The sequence below is a fragment of the Theropithecus gelada genome, chromosome 1, assembly GCF_003255815.1.
Source record: "Theropithecus gelada isolate Dixy chromosome 1, Tgel_1.0, whole genome shotgun sequence".
In the NCBI taxonomy this organism is placed as follows: Eukaryota; Metazoa; Chordata; class Mammalia; order Primates; family Cercopithecidae; genus Theropithecus; species Theropithecus gelada.
In genome coordinates, this window is record NC_037668.1 from 103065469 (window position 1) to 103090247 (window position 24779).

At 35.4% G+C, this 24779-nt stretch overlaps 1 protein-coding gene across 2 annotated transcripts in view; it reads left to right on the forward strand.

Annotated features, from left to right (window-relative positions):
- The window catches only part of LHX8 (LIM homeobox 8), a 33483-nt gene extending 9290 nt beyond the window's left edge, over nucleotides 1–24193 (forward strand). For both annotated transcript variants that reach the window (XM_025404658.1, XM_025404667.1), the window contains 6 exons: nucleotides 3262–3383; nucleotides 5401–5621; nucleotides 6123–6226; nucleotides 11270–11365; nucleotides 19551–19734; nucleotides 23479–24193. In XM_025404658.1, the coding sequence (XP_025260443.1) occupies nucleotides 3262–3383; nucleotides 5401–5621; nucleotides 6123–6226; nucleotides 11270–11365; nucleotides 19551–19734; nucleotides 23479–23555 (804 nt within the window). In that variant the 3' untranslated portion in view covers nucleotides 23556–24193. The remainder of the gene's footprint in view (nucleotides 1–3261; nucleotides 3384–5400; nucleotides 5622–6122; nucleotides 6227–11269; nucleotides 11366–19550; nucleotides 19735–23478) is intronic.
- The last annotated feature ends 586 nt before the right edge of the window (nucleotides 24194–24779 follow it).

A 24779-nucleotide genomic window follows, 5' to 3' on the forward strand; every position in this document is an offset into this window, starting at 1 on the left:
TATGTATTAACTGATTCCCCTTTGCAGTGTCTCTTTGGGTGAGAGCCACTGTAAAGTAGCTTAAAGGATCTTTTCTGGACAAATTTTAAAAATACAGTCCTATGTTTTTTACAGTTACCTGAGGTTTTTGCAAAGTTAAAGTTTATAGGTGCATTTAAATAAAAACCATTTCAATACCTTCCTGCTCTTATTAAGGTTTAATACTTCTAGGCCACTCAATGCTGTCATCTCGAGTGCTTGGGGAGAAAATGGAAATTGATGTAAAGTTAGACACACACAGCCTGGGAAGAAGTGTTTCAAGTGTGTTTTGAGAGTTGATTGTCTTAATTTGTTTTACTTTTCTCTTAAAATATTGGGAAATTTTAGATTAGAAATTTTGGCAGGCCACAGTTATCCACCTCAGTGCAGACAGGATCATGGTCCCATGTGTCTTAATCAGAATATCATGGGGTTTCAACTTAAATAGCTTTTTAAAACCACTGTTTAAAATAATGGTCTCTCCTACACTGAATTAGTAGCAAAACAGTTCACTTTCTATTCTCTCCCCACCCTGCTTAGGTTTTCAAAAGGAGTAATTATGGAGAGTATGTATTCAAAATTCGTGTTAATGGGTTTCTTTAAGTTTCTACCTCAACATAAAAAGCTTCTTCATCTGTAAAATGGGAAGGCTACCCTATAGATAAAACCTAGACAAAATGACAAAAGAAGTTTTGGTAAAAACATTTAAAAATGACTAAATTAATCTTACTTGGTGGTTGATTCTTAATGTTGGCAAATTAACATTGGCTTTCTCTTTAAATCTTCATTCTTGAGATCCCACTTTCCATGTTGCTAAAACTGAGCCTTTTGGATATTGCAAAATCATCTTTTGGGTTAAAACTAGCATCTTATTTTTAATGAGCCCTCTCGATAATTGCCGTAATCTTTAAGAATGTTTCTGAGTAGACCTATGAAGGCTCTAACACTTCACAGCAGAGAAGATATAGAAGAGTTGTGAAGTGACATTTAACACACCCTCTGAAATAGATAATAGTTTCTAGTGTTAATCGTGTGTGTGTATATATGTATATATATACAAACATATCTTTGTATTGTATAACAATCTAAGTTAAGTGAGTTACATAAAGCTTTCCTTTGTAATAGGGCAGGAGTCCTGCCAATGAAGTCTTCCATATGCAGTGTTATTGTACCACTTCTTGTATTCTTTAGTGTGTAAGTTCTAAAGCTTGATACTATATGATTGACAAAAACTGAATTATTAACTTTTTTTTTCCATTTTGAGTACTTCCTGCAGATAAGTTTGAGTTTAACTTGAGTCACTGTTTTGTTTCTTTTTTTAAAGTTAGACCTAGTATAGAAATATTATTTGAGGGTGTAACTAATATAGAAAAACACTATCTTGCAAGGCAAATAAAATGGAGTTAGAACAGAAAAGTATGACAGGAGTTAGAAGCATCTATTGCCTTGTTTAATACTTCAGTGCTCTGTCCTTTGGGTAGGTTTTTCTGGCTTGGTCCAAGTTATATGTTTAGACATGGACAGATTAGGTCAGTAGTAGGTTTATAGTCTCCAGAATCTCCTCTTTTCACCTTACTTTACTCCCTAGCAAAGAAATTGAAGATAAAGAGACATTTTAGGGGGCAAGTAAACTTTGAAAAAAGGTGACAACCAGGTCTGGCTTTAGAAGGGAGTAAGAGAGAGGCCATGGCTCTTGCCTTAAATAAAGCCTTGCTTTAAAAACAAAACAAAACAAAACAAAATCCTGGGTAAGACTGAAATACAGAAGGCCCTAAACAGTGGAATTTTAAAGGAAGCCTGTTTTTCTAAAGTTTATACTTATTGGTTCCATTTTAGGAAAAAAAAAGAGGAAAATACTTTTTTATTTCCAAGATAGTATTCAACATTGTTAATATTATTTATTCCAGTTTCCTCAGATTTATTTCTGTTTTCTTTGTTATTTTAAATATTGTCTATAGTGAGCATGTAAGTTCTAAGTTCTTGTAAAGACTAAAACTTTTCAAATGTCATCAAAATGAGACCCTCATTAATGCTTTGGAAAGAGACACATAACTGTAATTAGAAGTCTGTAAAACTTTCAGCTTCGAAGTACCTTTTATATATCAGAGAAAAACATGTTGAACAGTAGTTCTAATTTGATAGACACATAGTCTTTATTATGGAATAGTTGAGTAAAAACCATATCTCACAGTCATTTATTTTCCTATTTTAGTCATTGGATCCATTTTTAGGGTGTAATTGGTGTTTTTGTATGTTACTGTTCTTTTACATGAAATTCAATTAAGCATAAATCAGGTTCTTGTGTCCACTTAACAAGAGCAAACTTTGGGAGCCTGCATTGGATGCAAGCCAGTTCTATCTAATACACATCTTCATAATCCAGGGCTAAAGTTGTAGCTGTTATAATATAATGGCAACAGTATAAAGTGAGAGTAATTATGACTTGTTCCCTGGATTGAAAGTATTTCAGGTTCCTATTTAGAAAGTATAAAATACTGACCTTATTAAATACCATCTTATATTTTACTACTTGAAGTGTAAGTGGAAAACAATGATTGGGTGCTTTTTTAGAACCACTTATGATTAAATTTATTTTTTTTCTCCTGTAGCCAAATCAGTAAGCAGTTTTACCAATATACTTTACTACTTACTTCTATTGTTTCTGTACAATGTTTAATGTTAGAAGAGAGCACAGGTTTCTGCTACATCAACATTTAAATTTATCTGAGCAATTTCTGTCCTATATGGGTAACTATCTCACAAAACCACGTTTTCACTTTCTTTATTGCTCTGTTTAGGGAGTATACAGTTTATAATTGTTTAGCCAAAAAATAGGTTGAGAGAGTGTGTGTTTGTCTTCTTTAACTACAAGGTTTCATGGTGGGAAGAACTTGGTAAAATATAACAAAAAAACCTGCATGTAGGACTTTAAAGTAACCAGATTATTCCCTGTGTTCATAAAGATTCCATTTAAGAAAGAAAGGAAAAGCAACCTGAATTCTTGAAAGGAATAGAAAATATTATAAACACAAAATGTGGCACATATTAGTATAAATTTTTGGTTGAGGTCTAAAAGATAATTATGTCCAGATACATGTTTATAAAAATGACACCTTTTGGATGAAAACATTCAGAGCATGTGTTAATATATTAAGGGGCCAGTTTTAAAAATTGCCGAATACACAAAACCAATGAATACTTTTCTTAAATATGGTATTACAGTGGCTTCTCTTCCCATCACAGGTGAATGACCTATGCTGGCATGTCCGGTGTCTCTCCTGCAGTGTTTGCAGAACCTCCCTAGGAAGGCATACCAGCTGTTACATTAAAGACAAAGACATTTTCTGCAAACTTGATTATTTCAGGTATGCTATGAAGCTTTTTCTTAGTAGATACCGGAAGAAATTATTATGCAAAGAGGCTTTTGTAATAGGCTTTTTCTTGTTCAGTTTTATTTAATGAAGCCCAGTTTTTAATATTTAAGAAATTTCAGAATGAGGGTGCTTTCATGTTTGAGATATAATGTGTATAAATAAGCATGTTTATCCTTTTTAGGAATTCAGTAGACAAAAGTTAATTTTAAATAATACTTTCACTTTGGGGAGTGAAAGTTTGAGGCATTACAAACAGGGAAACTTTTTTTGCTGTGCATAGGCAAAAAGTATGAAAAACAAGATGACTTATGATGAAGCCCCTGTTTGGTGGGAATGGTTAGATGAAATAAAATCATTATGGGGGAGAAAAATCAAGATTTTGTTATGCTTTTACCAGTTTACCATAGAATGATCCCTACTTATAAACCTATACAATTCTAAGGGTTTGGACACCATGATAAACCATAGTATTCAGAAGAATTGACCATTCTTGTATAAATACACCAAATCTAATTCTGCCTCAAACTATTTATTTTGTCCAATCTTCAGTTTCTGAAATTAGATAAGATTTTAGATGAGATCTGAAATTAGATAACATTTTCTCTGTGTGATCTCTCCATAGTTTCTTCCAAGATACAATTCTGTATGAACAACTGTCTAGAAATTAAAATATTTCTCAAGAATGACTTTTAAAAATTATAACATATTTTCTTTATTTACTTTTCTAAATGAAAAAATGTTCATTGTGATGGGGAAACTAATACTATATAATAAAGGTTGTAATACTAATTATGTTTATACTCCATTTCAAAAAATGATTTCAAAGAGTTTAGTGATTAATTTGAATAAAAATTGCTAGGTAGTTTAAAATAATTTATGAGACCTAGAGTCTTTTATAAAATCACAGAATTTTATAATTACCAAAAAGGCATATTTCTCAGCAGGTTTACTTTTCATTACTTTAATATTAGTAATAATTTGCTTCCTCATTCATTTGGGATAGGCTAATCTTAATTTTTTGTAGTAACTTAAAGCCCTTTGAAAGGTTTGGTTTGAAAGATTCGACAAGTGAAAGTCTAGTTCTTTAGGATTTTTAAACTCCTTGCTTCATGTCGTATTATATTGTGAAATTTATCTTTAGAATTCTATTTTTCAGAGTAACTAAAAAAACAAGTGGTAATAACTTTAAAGATATATCTATCAATAAATAGATACTGACTAATCTAGTGTGATTTGGACATGCAGGGCCACGACTGTGATTGTGATAGGAGACATGACAAAGAGTTTCCAGTCATTCAGGCTGTAAGAAAAAAAAGAACTATTTACATATAACTTTGGTATTTTAAGATTGACCTGCATTTAATGTCCAGTTAGGACTCTGAAAATTTAGAAAATATTTCCTTCCTCCTATGGAGAGCAATACAATAGCTTTTTCACCAAAGGAAACATTTCTGACTTTTCCTTTCTCGCCCACCAGCATGAAGAATTTCTGTTATGTACATTCTTTGATACTTCCAACATTAAATATTTACGTATTTTAACATCTTAAAAATAATATTTAAATCATTTTTAGTCATCTTAACTCGGTTTTAAGAAGTCATTATATCTTCAGTGTTTCAGTATAAATATCTTCAGCATACTTTTGTACTTTTAGATTTTCAGTCTGCAGAGTGTGTATGTTTATCTTGATTCTTTAAATTTGTAAATGTGCTGATATTTGATACAACAAAAGGAATTTTAATAATCATTGTAAAAGAAAACTTCGATCTTCTTTTAGAGGAACAGAGGAAAGGTCTTATTTTTATAAACAGGTTTGAGTTGTGACCCTGTCTCATCTTGATTGCTTACTATACTGACGTTTAGAAGAATAACTGATTCTTGTTTCATTCTCACAATATTTACTTAGATTATTTCAATGGCATAACATAATGTGCTGGTTTAATATTTGACTGATGAATATCTCACCAGGCATTAAAATATTTACCTTCTACACCTCTATTTAATGTAGAAGGTATGGAACTCGCTGCTCTCGATGTGGGAGACACATTCATTCTACTGACTGGGTCCGGAGAGCCAAGGGGAATGTCTATCACTTGGCATGCTTTGCCTGCTTTTCCTGCAAAAGGCAACTTTCCACAGGAGAGGAGTTCGCTTTGGTGGAAGAGAAAGTCCTCTGCAGAGTGCATTATGACTGCATGCTGGATAATTTAAAAAGAGAAGTAGAAAATGGTAAATATTTACTTAAATACTTTTGAGTCTTTTGAGACAGTAAATACAGGAATAAAAATAACTTTTCCTAAGGTAATCTTAATGCATTATTTTGTACAACGTAGAAGTGTGGTAAAACTCATTAAGTACTGTTCATGATGGTCTCTATTTGTTTATTTACAAGGAAAGCCATGGTGTATGTATTAGTTTTGTGCCACATTCTCAGGCCGCAGCTTTGAATTAGGATTTTGCTTTTCTTTTTGTAAATAGTTGTTGTCCTGTATTTGCTGGGCCTTAGATATGTACTTCTAACTTTTTGAACTTTTCACTAAATATACAAGCCTCTAAATGGAATATGTTTTGTACAGTATATCTGTAGTATGTTTTAAAACTTAAGGGGTTTTGCCATCTAGAAAACATATACAGTTACACAAAAAGCCAAGAGATATAAGAAACCTGTTATTGCAAGATGGGTGTACCCATTTGAATTACCAACATATATAGTATGTTTTTTAAATTCAGGTAATGGCATTAGTGTGGAAGGTGCCCTCCTCACAGAACAAGATGTTAACCATCCAAAACCAGCAAAAAGAGCTCGGACCAGCTTTACAGCAGATCAGCTTCAGGTAAGCATTAACAATGAATTTTTGATTTTGAAGCCCCTCCCAACCAAAAAAAAAAAAAAAAAAAGCTATCTCTATGCTGCCTAAAAACATTTTTATATTTTCTAAAAAATTAGCCTATGTGTTTTATGAAAACTAACTTGGCGAATATATGAAAACATACTTATTGCCCTAAAGTGTTTGTCGGTATTTCTGGCATCATAATATGATATGAAATAGTCATTCAAGCATTGTTTCCCTGGGGTCTATTGGTATCAACATCAAAGTGGAAACGAAATATTTTGTCTTGACTTCCTGATTACATCATTCTGAACCAGACATTTATATTTCTACACATAATTGCAATGGAAGACAAGATATTTTGAGACTCTGAAGAGATATACATGTCCAATGTGAGTCTATGGGACACTAATGTGTTAGTCTTTTTAACAAACTGCAGTGAGTCATTTAATGAACACAATTGTATGGTTTTTGTGTAGGAAATAATCGAATGTGCCTTAAAGTTAACAGGAAACTACTGGTTGACTACAGTTGAGCGGATTCCTTTATGTTTTTAAAGGTGGTAAAGGGAGTACTTCTATAATTTGATGTTAAAGGTTTGTTGTGTCCCCTGAAAAGGGTGGGATTTTTTTGAGCTTAGTTGCCCTAAATATGATTGTCATAAATTTGATTTATACTAATTACAAAATAATTAAATTACTCCTTGCTTTATACACCTATGTAATGATTCCTTCTGGCATTTTTGCAGATAATGAAATCATATTTTCTAAAAGATTAATGTGAATGAGGCATTTGTTGCATGTTAAGGAAAAGTAACATTTGTTGAACACCTACTACACTGCTGGGGGCCTTATACATAGTATCCATCTTAGCTCAGACTTTAAAGGACATTTATGCAGTGTTAACAAATGAATAAAAGTAACTTTTTCAAAAATCACATTTAGTATTCTAAGACCTGCCAGTATTTAAGATGGATACAAGTGTTTCAAGAGAGAATTTTTATTTTGAGATTGATTTAGGAAAGAAACCTTGATGCGACACACATATTCCAAGGGAACATGGCAGTAGGAAGCACTCTAGCATTAAAATCTAGATCCATTCAGAAGAATTTTCCAAATGGATGATTGTTTTAGATTTCTTAATTTAGGCATAAATTAGATTTCTTAATTTAGGCATAAAGTACATAGTCAATAAGTAATGAATGAAAGATAAGGCAATTGAAAGAAATATCTCTGTTTGAGCCTTGCTTTCTGGGTTCTTCACTGGATTATAATGAAGATCACACAATGCCCTAAGTCAGAAGATGAGAGTACTTCTGAGAGACCTGGAAAAATACTCAGTCACTAAAGGTGGCTAGTTAAAATAGAATCTCTAATATAATTCTGTTTTTACAATGGTCTGTTCCCATGAAGGACTGGCTATCATTTTAATAATTACAAGGTTGATAACTTTTATTGGATATAATAATTTATTATTAAAGTTATAATTGTGAAAATTTGAAACCACTGTAGGTAGACACTTTTCTATGGGAAAATAATTATAAATACTAATTAAATTAAATAAAATGGGAATAATATTTGTGGAGGTCCTTTTATGCCAAGTCCTATACCAGGCATTTATCTACATTATCTACTTTAACTTTTATAACAAACCTCATTCAAGAGTGCAGGAACTCCTCAAGGCAAACCACCAAGGGAATGGCAGAGAAGAGATTTGGAACCTTCTCCTCAAACCTCTGGTCTCTTCATTTTGCTTGATCTTCCAGGAGGCCATGAGTGGAAGTCTGTCTTATCAAAACTCCACTTAGTAGAAGCAGCAGCTAAAGCAAAAGAATGAGATTTTGAATCTTGTAGATAGCCTTATGGTTAAACATGCATAAAATATTTAAGCCATGCATTATGGTAGGTAAATGTGATCTGAATCATAAGTTTTAAAAATTGTATATCAGAATGATAGGTTTTAAAAAATGAAAGCATATTACCATTTTCAGATTACCTATGAAAGCATATAGGTAATATACTTTCAAAGTATATTCTCATTCAATATTTATTAGCATTTATCTTATGGAAGGGGTGGGTGAAACAAATGAGATACAATCTTTGTCCTAAAGTGGTCCTTTGTAATTTAGGAATCTGAAATAGATATTTTAAAATACCTTGAATCATAGATATTTTAAATGAAGAACACTTGAATCATTTATTTTAGCCAGACCCTCTAATAGATAGGTATCCTTATTGTCAAACTGTGCTACCTTTAGGAATGCTGAATATTTTCAAGTAGAGCTTGAATTTGGCAAGATAATAAAATATTACACGTGACCAGTGAGTAAGTCAAGACTATCTAGTCAGTGCCTGCTTTGGACAGAGGAGAGTTAAAATGGAAGGGATAAATAAGAGAATTTCCCAAAATTATTCTTTAGAAATTTATGGGGAGAAAAAATAGTTTAAGACTCAGAGGATGTATTGGCAAATGGATTTCAAATACTGTCCCATTTGTAGAAATGATGTTTAAGGATTTCCTGCTAATATTATGGCTTGCTTATTCTAGGTAGAAGCACTTAATGATTATTGATATTAAACATGCCAAGGTTAGCTCCTGCTTTCGTCTGTTTTCAGATCGAGTTGCTGCTATGCAGCCTCCTGACTTTTCTGGTAGATCTCCTGGCCTAAAAATGATGAGTGTCTACAGAGGCTCACACCTTGTCCATGTTAGAAGAACTTGGAAAAGGAGTGAAGTAGTTTTCATCAACATTAGTGCCTAGAGAATAGTGAAACTAAGTAGAAATTCAAAGTACCTCTTTTTTCTTTTTGTGTGTGTGAGACTAATTATTGATACTATTGAAAGGAAGAACAATCAACTCATCTTACTTTTCCCTTAGGATATATCCATTCTAAATGATCAGAGTTGTTTTGCTTTACTCTTTAATGAGAAATTACTTCATTAAATATAATTTGGTTGCATTGTTAAATTTGTGACTTTAAAAATGCATTTATGAAAAGCATGAAGTTTCTGTTTTGTAAATTATTAATAATGACCTTACAAACAAATCCCCAAGTCTGTTCAACTTTTTTCTTTTTTTTTTTTTTTTTTTTTTTTTGAGACGGAGTCTGGCTCTGTCGCCCGGGCTGGAGTGCAGTGGCCGGATCTCAGCTCACTGCAAGCTCCGCCTCCCGGGTTTACGCCATTCTCCTGCCTCAGCCTCCCGAGTAGCTGGGACTACAGGCGCCCGCCGCCTCGCCCGGCTAGTTTTTTTTTTTTTTGTATTTTTTAGTAGAGACGGGGTTTCACCGTGTTCGCCAGGATGGTCTCGATCTCCTGACCTCGTGATCCGCCCGTCTCGGCCTCCCAAAGTGCTGGGATTACAGGCTTGAGCCACCGCGCCCGGCCAACTTTTTTCTATTTGAAAAATTAAAAAACAAAGACATAATTTGCTCATTCTCTTTCTATTTGGGGTTATTACACGTCCAACTGCATAGAAACACAAGTCTATTTTCACAGGAAGATATCAAAGTAACACATTTGGAGTAGGAAAGAATGAATAAAGTGAACTGAGCAAGAATAAACTTTTAAGCCAATTCTGTCCTTTTGTAAAAGCAAAAAATCCATGTTCTGTTTACAGTGAGTCTGTAGATACAATGTAGCTAGATAGGAAGCCAAGAATACTTAATTCTAGAAGGGTAAATTTGTAAACCTCAAAATTTGTAAACCTCAGAAGGTTTCCCAGAACAATATTGGTCTTTTTTTTCTACACTGTATTCAGATTTTCCTTACATTGTCAAGTTTTACTCTGTCACAAACTCTTAACATACTCCCTGACAGAAAGGGAGTTTAACTCCTAGGGATATGAAGAAAAAGACATTCCCCTTGATCTCAAGGAACTCACTTTCCACTATAGAGATAGACTTGAAAACAAATTATTTAGCTACCCTGTGACAAGTGTAGTAGCAGAAGATAGCATTATACACGGAGCATAGTGGAGAATGCAATTAATTTTGCCTGCTGAAAAGAGTAGAAGCCAGCAGTGCTTGAGGTCTTTAGATAGATTGGTTACCCACATCCTATGCCTGTAGACAAGCACAGTCACACTGGGTGCCAAACTCCTCTCTCTCATTCTTCGTAATAATACATTTCTTACATTTTGTAATGCTTCCCTCAGTTGACTGACTTTTAATAATAGAATTCAAGTATCTTACTTAATTCTTATAATGATTCTCTTTTCTGAAGGAATTCAAAGTTTTTGACTTGTGCTTTTATTCCAGCACTCTCTCCCACTCTACTCCTCTCCGTTTATCTTTTATTATAGGTATTTATTGGCATGTCGGCATCTTTCTGTCAGGAAATTAAAACCAAAGAGTTTTGTTTCATGTTTCACTATCTCTTAGCATGGTGGTTTCAATCCAAAAGCTCACATCAGAATCACCTGTAAGCTTTTAAAATACATACATGTTTAGACCCTGGTAAATTCTTATTCAGTGGACTCTGGTGAGTGTCTCTTTTTAGACACCTTTTTTTTTTTTTTTTTTTTTTTTTTTTTTTTTTTTTTGTAGAGCTAGTGCTCAAAACCATGATGGGATCATTACAATTAAGTGGAATCCTTCTGTTGATGTGTATACTATTAGGTATTTGGGGCTCTGAACCTCTTTAGCTCAGGAAAGGTTGGAGACAAATGTGATATGATTTTTGTATTAAGTTTTCAAATGTTGGCAATTTTTTAAAAAATGGAAAAAACAATAAATGAAACTCCTGCTATTTGATTTGTGAGTTATAAGATTGGAAGAAAAGGAAAGGTGAGCTTATTTTTAACAGCATAGTTGAGAGAGTTTCATGTTGGAATAGATTTTTTTAAAGTTCTCAGCATAGCAACTTGTGTATAAATTTACAAAATATGCATTCATTTTCACTTACACGTATTTCCCCATACTGATTTGCAAGTAATAAAAGTATCCCATGTTCTTGTGCATGTCTTATCTCTTATGATAAAAATGCAGGAAGAAGACCGAGCTGCTTGTTTTTAGCTATTTACTACATACATGTTTTAAACAACAGGTTATGCAAGCACAGTTTGCTCAGGACAACAACCCAGATGCACAGACACTCCAGAAATTGGCAGAAAGGACAGGCTTGAGCAGACGTGTGATACAGGTGATTACTTTTTTTTTTTTTTAAGGTTTTTAAAAATAGATATCGGGTCTCCCTATGTTGCCCAGACTGATCTGGAACTCTTGAGCTTAAGTGATTCTTCCACCTCGGCCTCCCAAAGTAATGGGATTACAGGATGAGCCACCGTACCTGTCCATAGGTGATTAACTTAAAGGTCAATCAAGAGAAACAAAAAGTTCTAATTCTGGGTATTTATAAGTATGCATTGGGGGTTTTTTTTGGTATGTGAAGAAGTGTGAAAACATTACTTTCTTATTTTAAGTCTCTTCACATTCTAAATCAATTTTTTTTAAATGTAATGATTGTCCTGCTTGGGCTAGGCTACCATTTGTCAAATGAGTCTTTGTGCATCTTACTTCATTCAGTGCTCACAGCAACCCTAAGATCCTCAGGCTAAAAAAGTTCCAAGATAAATCTTGCTGTAAGGTCGGTGTTTTTTCCTACTTTTTCTATGATTGTGTGTGTGATGGCTGCTGATGGCCTCTGTCAAAGATCCAGGGAGAGGAGCTGGTGTAAATAAAGCTGGAAAGTGATGAATTCATGCAAGTTTTTTTGAAGATAGAATTTATGTTTGGAAATAGTGGGAAATGAAATTCTTGGAGTTCAAGTCAGAGAGGCCTGTGAATGCAGAGTTCTCTTCTGAGCAGGTAAATGCCATGATATGAGATTTTAGGAAGAAAGGGCTAGTCACAGCTTATGGGAAGAACTGGAGTTCTATCTAGTCAGAGAGACTAGATAGAGGTAGGCAGTTTAGTTGGAATGCTGGAATGCCCAGCAAAGTAGTATGGTTTTGTTGTTGTTGTTTGCTTTTTTGTTTGTTTGTTTCTGAAGAGACACTTAACTGGGGTAAAATTCATTTCGGAAACTTTTTGAAACAGGGTCATGCTTGGCCTAGGCTGGAGTACAGTGGCGCAATCGCAACTCACTGCAGCGACCTCCTGGGCTCAGGTGATCCTCCCACCTCAGCCTCCCAAATAACTGGGACCACAGGTGCACACCACCACGCCTGGCTAATTTTTAAATTTTTTTTTTTTTTTTTTTTTCGAGACGGAGTCTCGCTCTGTCACCCAGGCTGGAGTGAGTGGTGCAATCTCGGCTCACTGCAAGCTCCGCCTCCCGGGTTCCCGCCATTCTCCTGCCTCAGCCTCCCGAGTAGCTGGGACCACAGGCGCCGCCACCTCGCCCGGCTAGTTTTTTTGTATTTTTAGTAGAGATGGGGTTTCACTGTGTTAGCCAGGATGGTCTCGATCTCCTGACCTCGTGATCCGCCCGTCTCGGCCTCCCAACGTGCTGGGATTACAGGCTTGAGCCACCGCGCCCGGCTAATTTTTAAATTTTTGTAGAGACAGAGTCTCACCATGTTGCCCAGGCTGGTCTCAAATTCCTAGACTCAAGGAATCCTCCTCCCTTGGCCTCCCAAAGTGCTGGAATTATTGGTAATGAGCCACCATGCCCAGCTGAGAAACATTTTATTGACTGAACACTGATGGCAGTTGATGGATGCTAGAAAGACAAGAAATATTTGGTAACTGTAATGGGGAAGCAGAGAGGTGTCTAAGAGTCAATGACTCTGCCAGGCTCAGTTGCTCACACATGTAATCCCAGCATTTTGGGAGGTCAAGGCAAATATGTCACTTCAGTACAGGAGTTTGATACCAGTCTGGGCAAGGTGGTGAAACCCTGTCTCTACAGGAAAAAAAAAAAAAAAAAAACCCAGCCAGGCATACTGGTGTGTACCTGCAGTCCCAGTTACTCGGGAAGCTGAGGAGGGAGGGTCACGTAAGTCCAGGAGGTTGAAGCTGCAGTCAGTCATGATAGCACCACTGCACTCCAGCCTTGGTGATGGAGTAAGATCCTCTCTCAAAAAAGTCAGTGACTTATAAATTTGAAGTCAAAGTAATCTTGGGAATGGAGCCATTGACAGGAATGTGAAAGTCAAAAGAAAGCTGGATTGGAAGTTGGACCCTTTTAGCTGTGCTAATTATGCAGTGATGGTGGCAGTTAAGTATGTAAACAGGTATTTGAAAGAATGAACAGGACTCAAGCAAAGAGATCTAATGCCATGAAATTGGATAAGATCCTTTAGAAAGAGATCATGGGGTGTAAAAGGTGAAGAGTGGGTTTTAGAGAGCGGGGTAAGAGGTGCTGTTTAAATGGGATGTAGTAACAGCCAGAGTTGAGGAAGGAGTCAGGTGGAGAAACAGCATGGAGGCTGAAGAAGTGGGGTAAATTCAAGAACGAGATGGCCAGCTGTGTCAAGATTATCAGAGAGACCAGGGAAATGGAAAATAATTTTATTTTATTTCATTTTATTTTATTTTTTCCAAGACAAAGAGTCTGTGTCACCCAGGCTGGAGTGCAGTGGCATGATCTCGGCTCACTGCAACCTCCGCCTCCCAGGTTCAAGCAATTCTCCTGCCTCAGCCTCCTGAGTAGCTGGGATTACAGGTGCATGCCACCATGCCCACCTAATTTTTGTATTTTTAGTAGAGATGAGGTTTCACTATGTTGGCCAGGCTGTTCTCAAACTCTTGACCATGTGATCCTCCTGCCTCAGCCTTCCAAAGTGAGGGGATTACAGGTGTGAGTCACCGTGCCCAGCCAGAAAATAATTTTAAATAATACTGGAAGTTCAAAAAATTTAAGAAATGAAAGCAAGTAACCATAAAAGGCAAGAGGAAACTCAGGGAAGGGAAAGGTGAATGTCTTCATTGCACATATTATATTTTGTTTCTTAATTTGGGTGGTTGATACACAGGTACTTATTCTTCCGTAAGCCTAAAATGTTTCATAATTAACAAATCATCTGTACAAAGAAGCAGATGGAAAAGACCTGATGGTACTGCAGCTTCTCTAAAGACCTAGGGTTCCTAGTGTTTTAATTGACTGCAGGGTGATGAGGCTGTCTTAGGAGACAAGTTCTACCACTTCAGCAGTTTTCAGATATCCAGATTATTGTGCTTATTTCAGAGTGCCAAATTTTAAGAAGGGACTAATAAGCAATCTGAAAAACATACTACCTTAAAGGTTCCCAGGGTTGTGAAAGATTTAGATCATTCCGTAATATTAAAGGCAGCAGGGATATTTATCTGGAAATAAGGCCAGGAGATGGTAAAGGAAAGAGTAATATCTAGAGTAGGTGTCTTTAAATATTTGTGAAAAGCTTCCCTGCAATGGAATGTAGAAAAAGGCACTGGTGTTCACTCACAATGAACTTTCTCATTATTGCAAGGCTACACAAATGGCACCAACTACGAAGGAAGGTAGTGAGTTTCCTGTGCCTGGGAGTACAGTTTTGTTTGGGAGGTAGTTCAGACTCCATGGGCTAAATGTTCCTTCTAATTTAAGACTCTGTATATTCATAACAATGGTAACTTCAGGTAAGTCAGATGCATGACTGTTATGTTTTATACCATTTTGAAGTTGGAAGCAAAGAAGGAGAGTTTTCTTAGAGCTTTTCATATTTGAAGGACTAAGGAACACAGGCAGACATCTGTCATGTAATTTCCAGGTATTTAGGTTACTAGTACTATGAGCAAGTTAACATTGTCCTATACCCTACCATTTGGAGAATATGTTTTGAATGTTGGCTTTCAATATGTTAGGGTTCAACATTAAATATTTTTGATATGATTCCAAAGGAAAGAGTACTAGCATGCATATGTGTATATTATTTGTATCTGTACATAGGCTTACTATATGTTGTAGCCCTTCAGAGTATTTTTTAAGAATTACTGTGATCTCAAATAGTAATCATACTTTCCCTCAGCCTCCTTCCTAGCATTGGGCACAATATTTTAGAAAGGTAAGAAAAAAGAGTTTTTATTACTAGACTTCTTCTAATTCTGATATGCAAACTAGATTGCCCAAAGATTAGGGGGAAATGGTGGTCTGGTACATGGAGAGTTTCACATTTCCTAGTTACAAATATGCTTAGTAAGACATTTGTAATAAAGCAGAGTGTTATTATACTGAAGTCAAAGAATAAAGATGAGTGATATTTTTCCCCCACACACTGCATCCAGATATAATCACTATTCACATACTCTTTCAGATAAGTGAATTATAATTTTTATGTTGTGTAGAGACAGAGTAAAATATTACTATTTCTTCCAATCAGTGTACTGGGAAGATCCTTCCATATTAAGATTAACATCATATTTATTGCCACATATATTGAGCATAGTACAATTTATTTAGTTTCCAATTTTTCACTATTATAAAATGCTGCCATGAGTAACATTGTATATCTACCTTGCATGCTTGTTCAATAGTTTCCTTAGGATAAATTTCTGGAAGTGAGGTTGTTGAGTCCAAAGATAAAACATGCATAGGGCCTTTATACAAACATGAAATTTCTTTGCCTTCCTGGAAGTTCATACAATTTTTTTCTGCCAGGAGCTACATACAAGAGTTCCTTTTCCCCAACTCACAAGAATAATGAATACTGTTATTCTTTTACATCCTTTACAACTTAATAATTAGAAAAGAAAATCTCATTGATTTTATTTTTGTTTCTTACATTATCAATGAGCTTGAACACATTTTTTCATTTTTTAAGACCGTATATTTTTCGCTCACTTTTCTGTTGGGTTATTTTCTCTATATCTTACTGATATTTATTAATCCTATCTGTCATGTTAACCTTTCACGGTTCATCAGTTTCCTTTTTATTTTTTCCACACAGAACATTTATGTTTCTGTGTGTTTAAATCTCCCAGTCTTTTGATAGTTTTGGCCTTTCTTTCTTTTTTTTTTTTTTTTTTTTTTTGAGATGGAGTTTCACTCTGTCACTCAGGCAGAATCTCAGCTCACTGCAACCTCCGCTTCCCAGGTTCAAGCAATTCTCCTGCCTCTGCCTCCTGAGTAGCTGGGACTACAGGCGCGTGCTACCACGCCCAGCTAATTTTTGTATTTTTTAATAGAGACGGCATTCACCAGATTGGCCAGGCTGGTCTCCACTCCTGACCTCGTGATCCACCCTCCTCAGCTTCCCAAAGTGCTGGGATTACAGGCGTGAGCCATTGCTCCTGGCCTTTTTGTTTTGTTTTTTGAGATGGAATCTTGCTCTGTTGCCTAGGCAGGAGTGCAATGGTGCAGTCTCAGCTCATTACAACCTCCGCCTCCTGGACTCAAGCAATTCTCCTGCCTCGGCCTCCCGAGCAGCTGGGACTACAGGTGCTCGCCCCCACGCCTGGCTAATTTTTGTATGTTTAGTAGAGATGGGGTTTCACCATGTTGGCCATTCTGGTCTTGAACTCCTGAACTTGTGATCTACCACCTCAGCTTCCCAAAGTGCTGGGACTACAGGTGTGAGCCACCGCTCCTGGTCTAGTTTTGGTCTTTCTTATGCTTCCCTGTCTAGAGAGTACTTCGGTGTTGCTTTTTGTTTTCTTAAACTTTTATTGTTTCAATTATTTACACCTAAACTTTCATTTATCTGGCTTGGTTCCATGGGAGATAGGGTTTTATCTATTTTTTTTCTCTCTTTCAAATGATAAACTATTAGTTTTCCCCAAATCAGTGAACCATGCTTTCCCAATAAAATAAAATCCCATCTTTGTCATATACAAAATTATTATATTTGGCTTTTTGTCTGGGCTTTCTAAAGGTTTCATTCTATGCATTAGTATTTTGCTTTTCCATTATATCTACATGGCCTGATTTTAGCTTAGTTTATGATTTAGAACTCAAAAATTTTAAAGTAGTTACTCAGAAAATTGTAACTCTTGTTGGATGTTTGCAAAACAGAAGGAGGAAATTTTGTCAGTGAGGAGAGTCACAAGGACTTATATTTGATTCTGAAGCTGGGTAGCATTCATGCCAGAAGGAATTTTCTGATGTCTGGAATCTTAAACTATATTTTGGTCTACCAGTTACATGACACTGTGTTTGCAAACCTCCCTCTGCTTGATTAGCTCTGGATGATCTTTCCAAGAAGCTGCTTAATCAGTATTAAGATAGTTATTCTGCTGTTTATGTTATACCTTCTTCATGTTTATTTACAAAGTTTGAGGGTTTTTTTCAATCAAAAGATGATGTTTCTTTTGTTTTACAACTGTGTAGGTTCCATTCAATGTATAATTTATTGGAGACAAAAAGATACTTTGAAGAAGTTCTGGGAATCATAATGCAACATGTTTTAGGTTACATGTAGTCCTCTGGCATATGTGTCTTCTGGGGTCCCATAAGGGAAAAAGGCAGGTGGCAGCGGTTCCCCCTTACACATTGGAGAATGTTTGAGTAATGTCATCTTATTTAGGTGAGATTAGTATTAGTAGTGACATCTATTGTTCCAGAGCCTGTGGGCAGAACTGTGGAGATTTGGGGTGTGGTCTATAGGTATCTCTGTGTCTCACTAACACTTCAGAGAACAGGGATCTGGAGGAGGCTGTGACTTGCCACTTATCTTCCTTGATACATGCCTAAGTCTTGTCCCAGAAACATTCCTTAGGTGCTACTTTTCAGCCTCCTGCTCAAGGCTATGTACCCCGCTAGATTATTAATTTTTATTCTTTTAGTTTTAATTACTCTTGAGAGTATACTTTGCCAGCCTTCTATTTTTCAATGCCAGGAGCAGGGTGTAGCTCTGAAGTAAGGCCAGCTTTTTCTTATAAATTCTTTGCAGCTTCATTTTATTTCACATTAATCAGCCCAGATTGCCTTGTGCCATCAAGGCCCTACCACCAGCCTTGAACAGACTTATGCCCCTGATGTTTTCCTGGCCTCATATCCCCCGATCCCAAAATGTTCTCATGCTAAGTTTTTATCCCTTCACCTCTCTTTCCTCTCATGACAGAGTTGTTTGGAGTGATGGAAAATAAGTGATACAGTATTTTAATGAAGTAACACTCTCTGTGGTCAAGTTTTATCACCTGGCAGGGAATTCAAACACAGGCATATTAGCTACTGAAAGCCTTCTGGGCAGCCTAGACTTACTTGCCCTGACCTGTATGTAAAGCTCCACTTGCCCTGAATTTGCTTCTTTTATTTCTGCAGTAGAGTGGACAGCAGGGTGGTTAGCACTTTACATTTTGTGAACTCTCACCAGTGGATGTGTTTGTATTTAATTCTACTTAAATATTATGAGTTTTTTTCTTATTATAGACCTGACTTAACATGCCTCTTAGGGAATAGCCTATGTATTCACCAAGAGAAATTGAACTCAGCAGGTTAAAATCTGACTGGAATAACTGAATCAAGAGGTTTGTAGAAAGCTTTAAGTTCTCAGTAGTGATTTTAGTCATTTGAACAAGGATTTGAAATAAGTCCAGCAGGCGCCTAAGAATACATTTAGTAGTCTTTTTTTAAAGTTCTGATTAAAAGAACTTTTTCTGCTTTTCTTTTTGTCCTAAATGCCAGTAGTAAAACCAAGGAGATTTCTCTGGAATTCTTGAGGGCCCTTCCCCACCTTTTCTGGGGAAGATGCTGTTTTAGTATAGAATTGGATTTTATTTTTATTTTTTTAAAAATAAATATAATCGAGTTTGGGGGGTATTTTTGTTTTGGCTTTTTTTTTTCTTTTTTTTTTTTTGAGACAGAGTCTCGCTGTGTCGCCCAGTCTGGAGTGCAGCGGTGCGATCTTGGCTCACTGCAACCTCCACATCTCGGGCTCAAGTGAGTCTCCTACCTCAGCCTCCCAAGTAGCTAGAATTACAGGTGCCAACCACCACAGCCAGCTAGTTTTTGTATTTTTAGTAGAGATGGGGTTTCACCATGTTGGCCAGGCTGGTACTGAACCCCTCACCTCAAGTGATCTGCCTGCCTCAGCCTCCCAAAGTGCTGGAATTACAGACATGAGCCACAGCACCCAGCCAAATCTAATAGAGTTTAATAATTGCATTCAAGAGGTAAATTTAACATCTGACCAACTCAAATTCAACAAACCAAAATCACTTAAGCAATTGGTCCCCTTTCCTACTTAAATAGAATTGGCTTTTAGGTAAATCACCAGAGAGCTATCAACTGAGCAAGAAAAATGACCACTGTTATTTGGACTAAAATGTTTCTTTTCTGTCTATAGAACTTTTATAAAAGATGATTTACATTTATGCTATGCTTGTGTGGTAGTGTGATTGAGGTTGCATTCATTTTTTAACTGGGTTGATAATGTGCTCAGAAGCTGGTGTGTAACCTACCTACTTCTGTTGCTTTTCTCCCTGCTCAGGTGTGGTTTCAGAATTGTAGAGCACGCCACAAGAAACATGTCAGTCCTAATCACTCCTCCTCCACCCCAGTTACAGCAGTCCCACCCTCCAGGCTGTCTCCACCCATGTTAGAAGAAATGGCTTATTCTGCCTACGTGCCCCAAGATGGAACGATGTTAACTGCGCTGCATAGTTATATGGATGGTAGGTATCCCAACATTTAACAGCTGTCTCCCAAGCAATGAACAACTGGTAACTTCCAATATTAGATAATTGATACAATTCGTATTTTGAAATATTACCTCAGTGGTAGCTAAAAATAATGTGGGGGGTGCAGTAGAGACAAAATTATCCAAACATTTTTATTTCTGTGATTACATTTTAAGAAAGAAGTTTAATACTCACTTTGCAGCTAAGATGCAAATATTAATAATGACTCAATGCTTGATCTTTACTTAGAGATTTTTTTGTTTGTTTTTACTAGTAAATGTTTAAATACTTTATTTCCTGTGATCAGAGCAAGTGTTCACACTCAGATCTTTAGATGGGAGTTTAATAAGTTTTGTTAAATAATTGTTTTTTATTGAAGCAAATAATACATTTAGAAGGGTGCATACATAACTATACAGCTTGATGAATTAATAAAATGAATGTATCCATATAGATACTGCCCAAAGTAGCAGACATAATTAACATTTCAAAAGCCTCTCTTATGTCTCCGTCCAATTATTATCCTTTTCTCCCAAAGTAACATAGCACTGATTTCTAAAACCACCCTTTAGTTTTGCTCTTTTTGAACCATACAGAATGTATTATGTGTCTCACTTCTTTCAATTACATTGTGAGATTCACCTATATTATTGTGAGAATCAGTTATTTGTTTTCATTGTTATATAGAAATCCACTGTAGGAATATACCACAATTTATCCATTTCCTGGTTGATAGTTGCTTGTTTTTTTTTTTTCCAGTTTGCTTTTTTGAATATGCTGCTATGGACTTTATTGTACATGCTTTTTGTGCTCATTAATTCACATTTCTACTAGATATGTACCTGGGAGTGGGACATAAGGTCATGGGCTACACATATGCTCAACCTCAGTCATTCTGACAAACAGTTTTTCATAGTGGTTGAACCAGTTTACACCTTGACCATTGGCAAGGTTCAAGATGCTTCACATCCTCACCAACACTTGGTATGGTGTAACTTCCTGATGTTAGCAGATTTGATGATTGTGTAGTGCAATCTTATTTTAATTTGCCTTTACCTGATGACTGAGCATTTTTTCATCAGGCATTTGTATATTCTCTTTTGTGAAGAGCTGTACAAGTCTTTTGTCTGTTGGCCTACTGGCTTGTCTTTATTATTTATTTAAATTGATTTGCTTTAGTTCTTGGTGTAATCTGCATATAAAGCTTTTTGATAACTGTATGTGCTTAGACTATTTTCTCCTACTCAGTAACTTGGCTTTTTCTATTCTCTTAATGGAATGTTTCATTGAGCACAACTTCCTAATTTTAATGTAGTTTATTTCATCATTTTTCCTGCATGAGCCGTGCTTTTCTTGGTGACATGTGCAAGAAATTGTTTATACTCAAAGATAATGAAGATATATCTTCTATGATATAATCTAGAAACTTTGTTTTACCTTTGATGTAAATTCAAATTCATTTGGAATTGAATTTTGTGTGTGGTGTGAGATAGAAAGTGAAGCTTTTCTGTTATGTTGATGAAAACAGAAAATGTCCAGTTTCTCTGTAGAGACACATTTGCCATAAATCAAATGTCCATATATTGTGTCAATTTCTGTACTTTCTGTTCTGTTTTGTTAGTCTATTTTTTTGTTGCTACCTAATCATTCTAATCATACTGGGTCTATAGTTCTTAATATCTGATAATAAGTTTCTTTCTATTTCATTGTTATTCAAGTTTGTATTGCTCATTCTTGGCCCTTTATATTTTCATAAAATTTACCTACTTGTCAATTTCTACCCCAAAAGGGAAAACAATTAATATTTTGATACAATCTATTATAGCAAATATATTGATCAGTTTTAGGAACTGCCATCTTAACAGTATTGCCTTCCATACCATGAAGTTTAATAAGTCTTTCCATTTATTTAGATCATCTTTAAGTAATCTCTTATGATTTAGAGTTTTCTGTTTAGTAATCTTGCACGTCTTCTGTTACGTTTATCTCTAAGTATTTCTTTTGATTCAGTTGTAAGTGATATTTTCTTTGTATTTAGAAATCTGGGTTGGTATTTTCTTTCAGCACTTTGAAAATATGATTACCTTGTCTTCTGATTTTCATTGTTTGTTTTGCATATGGATAGCTAATTAACCTGGCTCCATTTATTGGTAAAGTCAGCTGTTTTCCCTGTTGCTCCTTTTGAAAATAAATGTCTTTTTTCCTCAACTTTTTTCTTTGTGTTTGTCTTGAAAAAGTTTTATCATACTGTGCCCAGGTGTGCTTCTTGAATATGTAGTTTGATGTCTTTCATTATGGAAAATTCTCAGCTTTTCTCTCCTCAAATATTGTTTTTGTTCCTATGAAAAAATTTTCATGTTTTCTTCTGAACTATTTTTCTAGTTCACTAATACTCTCTATATCTAATATCCTGTAAAAAAAAAATCTTCCACTGACTTCTTAATTTCATTTATTATGTTTTTCAGTTTTAAGATTTCCATTTATATGCTGAAGTCGTCCATTTTGTCACTTTATCCTTATTTAAATTAAAGTTCATGTCTGATAACTCCAGTATCTGGATCTTTGGTGGGTCTATTCTGTTTTCTTTATTTTCCTCTTTATTTTCTTTCAAGTCATGTCTAGTTATTTGTCTTCTTAATTGTTATTGCATTTCAGATGTTGGGTATGAGTAACTAAAGATAATTTGCGTCTTTGGATGATATCTTCCACTAGAGAAGATTAGTTTTACCCCCCAGGTAGTCAGGATAGGGTGAAATCAACTTAATCCAATCAGGCACAAATCCTTAGGAGGGCTGGTATATTTTTGTTTTACTACTCCTTGGAGTTAGCTCTTTGGAATCACAAATGTATCCCTGTTTTGTTTTGTTTTATTTTGTTTTCTGTTGTTGTTTTTAACTAGGGCTTCTCCTCTTCAGTGGGCCCTGCTCTTTAATTTTTGTTTTTTACCACTCTGCCAAAGTCTAACTTCTGAATGCTCTGCTAAACTTCTCGGCCTATCAGACATTTGTTTTGTTTTAAATTGTCACTATCCTTGTGGGAGGAAAAGCATCCTCATTTTCTTTCCCTCCACTCTGGAACTTTGTAAGTCCTCACTCCTTAAGTGTCTTTCAGATGCCTTCAAACAGATTTGTAAAATTTTGTCCAGATTTCCTAGTTGGTCTCAGAGAAAGATTTGGTTTGAAGCAACATAGCCCTTGCTGAAAGCAGAAATTTCGTTTTAAGTTTTGGTTAAATAAAAAAATCAGAGCCTGTACCATTGTTGCCATTTACTTATACTAGCATTAAAATTGTGTGTGTTCACATGAAAGACAGTAGTGTTGCCTGAGTCCAGTGTGTTTTGATGTATGCCTAGGGAGGAGGTAATTAAACATTAATGAAAGAAACTTGGGGAAGATCATCCTATACAAACACCTTCATGAGAAATCTAGCAGCATCTCTGAAGAGGAACCCATGCCTTTCTAGCTTCAGGGTGAAGTGCAGTGAATGGGGTATGGATGGAGGACATTAAAGTGGCAAAATCTTGTGGCCCCAAATAAAGATTTGGGGGTAAAACTGTTCCTGGACTCTCACTATGCTGAATAAGTTAATGCTTCTGCTGAGGTCAGTGGAATGAGTGTAGCTTGGTGCCCTCAGCTATAATGAGTGATGAAAACATTGCCTTGGATTGTTTTTGTTTGTTTATAAATCAGTTTTATTCACCCTACAAAACTGATCCACAAATTTCTTTCTATTTTGTAGCTCATTCACCAACAGCTCTTGGACTCCAGCCCTTGTTACCCCATTCAATGACACAACTGCCAATAAGTCATACCTAATTCTTTTTTCAGGGATAGACTTGATTAAAGATATAAATTCGTCATTTATTATGTATAAAATACCATTGAAAAGATATTGCTGTTAATTTTTTATTTAACACCTAAAGCATTTCCAACATCACTTTGCTGCCCAGGTATGTATCTATAGTTGGCCTGCAAGACACTTTTATTGATTCTTCAATTTTGGTAAAACTTATGTTTACAAGCAGAAAACAAATCAAAACATTTTTTGTATTGTCTGGAAATAGTTCACTCTAGTGTGTATCTGTTAATTTATTTGTCATCAAAAGAGCACTTTGCCTAAAAGAAAGGACTGACAAGTGTGCAAAATGTTTACAGTCTTTTGTGAAATTGTAGTTTATCATTAGTTTGTACCTGTAAGTTATTGTTATAAATATTACCTGTATTTTTTGTTACATACAACTTTATACTTTGAAGCTTGTATCTGTGAATTCGCAACTGAAATTTATTTTGCCAATGTTTTCTGAATGAACTGAATAAAGCTTCTGTTGTAGCATGCCATGCAAACACATTATTGTGTTTGTGGTTGATGAATTATGGCTGTAAATAACACTATAGTTTAATAAGCCCGCTATTCTGAGTTTATTAAACATTTTCCATTCTCATGAAAATTTCAACCAATTTGTCCTTTTTGTGTGTTTTCAGCAATAAGTTGACTTTAGTCTCTTTAAAATCTAACAACTAATAATTTTAAAAAGTGTTGTGTTTTGAGCTGTGTTGTATGAATACATTTGAGTAGGAAACATATTATTCAAAAAAGAACACATTAAAACATTTAATTTGGCAAAAATTGTCTTTTAGGCCAGCTAATAAAATCAATGTGAAAGAGAAGGCAGAACACTTTTCAGAATGGACTTCGGAGGGTATTACAAGTCAGAAATGAAATATGGGCCATAATATATTTCTTCAGGAGTGAAAAAAGAGAACTAAAACTTTCTAGAGCAAGAACTCTTTGCATTTTCTTCTTGGTGAATACGCTTTAGGGACTGTGATTCTGAGAGCTGAAATCTAAAACTCAGGACTTTATCTTATGTGACAGTGGACTTGCAAATTTTTGTATTTAAAGAATTTAGTACTCACTTTTTGTCTTTTTATATGCCAGTTGGGGGGAAAAAAGGTAATGAGAAAAAACTTTTAGAACTTAGATTTAAGTCTTTGTTTAACTGAGCAGATTTCCATCAGGCTGAGGACTGAAAATAATAG